Here is a 2947-nt window from a genome sequence, read left to right as displayed (position 1 = left end):
TATTTATTTCCTAAATTTAATTTGAATAAACACTGTCTTTACAGTCTCACATATTATTTTTATAGTTTTTGAAATTGAAACATCTATTTCATTTACATGAAAGATGAAGGGCTTATCCTTATCTTTTTCAATTATTTTTGTTCCTTCCAGATAACTTCAGCAGTCCAGATTCAGCTAATGGATGAAGAAATAAGTCAGTTGTTACTGAATTCATTTTGTTGGGCTTGTCTAGCTCTCGGGAACTCCAACTGTTCCTTTTCTTTCTCTTCCCTTTGTGTTATGGAGCTGCTATGCTGGGAAACGTTCTTATTATCCTCACAGTAATTACCGACTCTCACTTGCACTCCCCAAAGTACTTTCTCCTTAGTAATTTCTCCTTCATTGATGTGTGCCAGGCCACATTTGTGACCCCCAAGATGATTTCAGACTTCCTCAATGAACACAAGACCATCACCTTCCAGGGCTGCATGTCACAAATCTTTTTCTTGCATGTCTTCAGCGGTACTGAGATGGTGCTTCTTGTTGTCATGGCCTATGACAGATACATTGCTATTTGCAAACCTCTGCACTATATGACCATCATGAGTCAAAAGGTGTGTGCTATTTTGGTAGGGGTGTCCTGGGCCATTGGCACTGTGCACTCAGGCAGCCACCTGGCACTTACAGTTGATCTGCCTTTTTGTGGACCCAACAAGGTGGACAATTTCTTTTGTGACCTCCCACTTGTCATCAAGCTTGCTTGCTTAGACACTTATGTTTTGGAGATCCTGGTGCTCACCAACAGTGGCCTGCTCTCACTTATCTGTTTCCTTCTTTTGCTCATTTCTTACACTATCATCCTTGCTACTGTCTATCACCAAGCCTCTGGTGGGATGTCCAAGGCACTCTCCACCCTCTCTGCCCACATCACTGCAGTGATTCTGTTCTTTGCTCCATTGATTTCCATATATATTTGGCCCTTTGAGAGCTTCCCAACTGATAAATTTATCTCCATGTTTTTTACTGTTTACTCCTCTCCTTAACCCCATCATTTACACACTGTGGAATAAAGATGTCAAAGAAGCTATGAGGAACTTAAGGAACCGACATGTGGGTACTAAGCAGCTCTTTTAGACAACTGTGAATAAGAAACACAAATCTCTGCCTCAGTCTTTTGTAGAGACTGTGTATGATTGTTATCCTTTTGTTTGTATGACAAGTAGGATTTTGCTTTTAGAAGACTTGAAGGTGGTGATCTAACTTTGGTAAATACAGTGGTATCTCATTATTATGATATTAATTCCTATATTTTCTGGCTTCCTTATCTTCTCTGAAACATAGCAACTTCATACACTAAAAGAATTAAAATATTAAAAAATATCTCCTGTAACATTTTTAAATGGCTCTATATTAAATCAGATTTGCTAAGCTATCTGACTCAATTGGAGTAACACAGAGAACAATTTAGCATTATTTCAATTAAAAAAACAGAATCTGTAGCATCATGATAGGCTGTATGAAGTCTCTAAAATGAATGCTCCTGTGCCTTTATCACTTAAAGCTCATAAGCAACTAACCTGGTTCCTTTAAATAACCACAAAACTTCCACATTTATCAATAAGCATTGTTTATAAAAGCACACCTGTATTACATTTATAAATTATGCTGAACTTTAAAGACATAGAATACTGCAGTAGCAATGATCAGCTGAGTTTTGCTGCTCTGGCTTTGAAACAAAAAACAACATATCAGAAAATATAACTAAATTCTTAGTAAAATCATAATAGTACTCTTTACACCCTCTGTGAGAAATGTTATAGCACTTATAAGCAAATTCTCTTTATGCTTTACTATAAAACTTCCATTGGTTGAACTTCACTGCAGTATGTCTGAATAAATAGTGATTTGTTTAGTTGATTTTAATTATAAAGTAGCCACAAAAGCACATATATCAGTAATCAGAAAATATATTCCATTCACCTTTTTTTTCTCAAATTTTAAGAGAAACTTCTGAAGCACCTACCAACTTATAGGAAAAAAAATGGAGAGGAAGGCAAACACATGATTGTTTGGTTCCTTATCAGCCACAGAATCTGTCACTGTCATCACTGGACGATTTAATTCATGCCCAGAGTAGTTTATTCTGTTTGTGCTTCTTTCAATTCAACTTCAATATAATTGTTGATATGAAGATGTGATTGTGTTTTATAAGTTCGTAAGGCAAATATTCTTCTATTTTTAACTGCAGTTTATCAATGTTCCAAAAGTTTTGCAAGCAATTACATCCAGTATATATGATAAGGATGATATAATACACTAAATATTGATATTTCAGCTACGTTAAATTGTCTTTTCCTAAAAATGAGGCATATAGAGTCATGGGTTAAAAAGCCAATGGAAAAGTAGATTGCCCATTTCTGAGTCTCAGAATTTTATATGGTTCAATGAGTTCCTTAGAACTCTGTTCTTGTTTTCACATGTAGGTATCCATATGTAAGGTTACTTATTTGGATTACTCTTTAAGAAACTGTCATTAATTAAAAATGGGCTGAACATGGATCACTGTACTGGGCAATGACATGTTTAAAAAATGAGGAAAAAAAGAGACACAGTCCCTTTGTGTTTGTTTATGTTTTTTTTTTTCTTCATGGACAGGCACTGGGAATCGAACCCGGATCTCTGTCATGGCAGGCAGCTGCTGAGTCACAACCGCACTGCTCCACAGTGCTCTTTTAAGTAAAAGACTTCAAAACAGTCTGCTGAGCAATAAACAGGTTCATAAATCATTAGATAATAGAGGGAAGTGAAGTATATTGTATTTATTATTAAACATATATATTGAGCTAATAATCTTATTGTGGTAAGGTTCAGTCTCTTCAACTCAATGCAAGTCAGTGCATTTCAACAATTTTCCATCCTTAGTTTATGCCAGGTACTGTGGATATGTAAATGAGAGTAAGGAAGAGCT

At 35.7% G+C, this 2947-nt stretch overlaps 1 protein-coding gene across 1 annotated transcript; it reads left to right on the top strand.

The window, feature by feature from the left end:
• The first annotated feature begins 290 nt into the window (after window positions 1-290).
• On the top strand, window positions 291-1022 carry LOC143654991 (olfactory receptor 4K1-like). Its single transcript, XM_077126575.1, has one exon. It carries the CDS (start codon window positions 291-293, stop codon window positions 1020-1022), a length of 732 nt encoding a protein of 243 aa, XP_076982690.1.
• The last annotated feature ends 1925 nt before the right edge of the window (window positions 1023-2947 follow it).

This window comes from Tamandua tetradactyla, chromosome 14 (genome assembly GCF_023851605.1).
Source record: "Tamandua tetradactyla isolate mTamTet1 chromosome 14, mTamTet1.pri, whole genome shotgun sequence".
NCBI lineage: Eukaryota > Metazoa > Chordata > Mammalia > Pilosa > Myrmecophagidae > Tamandua > Tamandua tetradactyla.
Note: the sequence above shows the minus strand (reverse complement) of the source record. Positions and strands in the feature narration are given on the sequence as shown.

What these genes read in the sequence shown, in the direction of transcription:
- LOC143654991 (XM_077126575.1), top strand. Translation starts at nt 291, where the DNA reads ATGCTGGGAAACGTTCTTATTATCCTCACAGTAATTACCGACTCTCAC.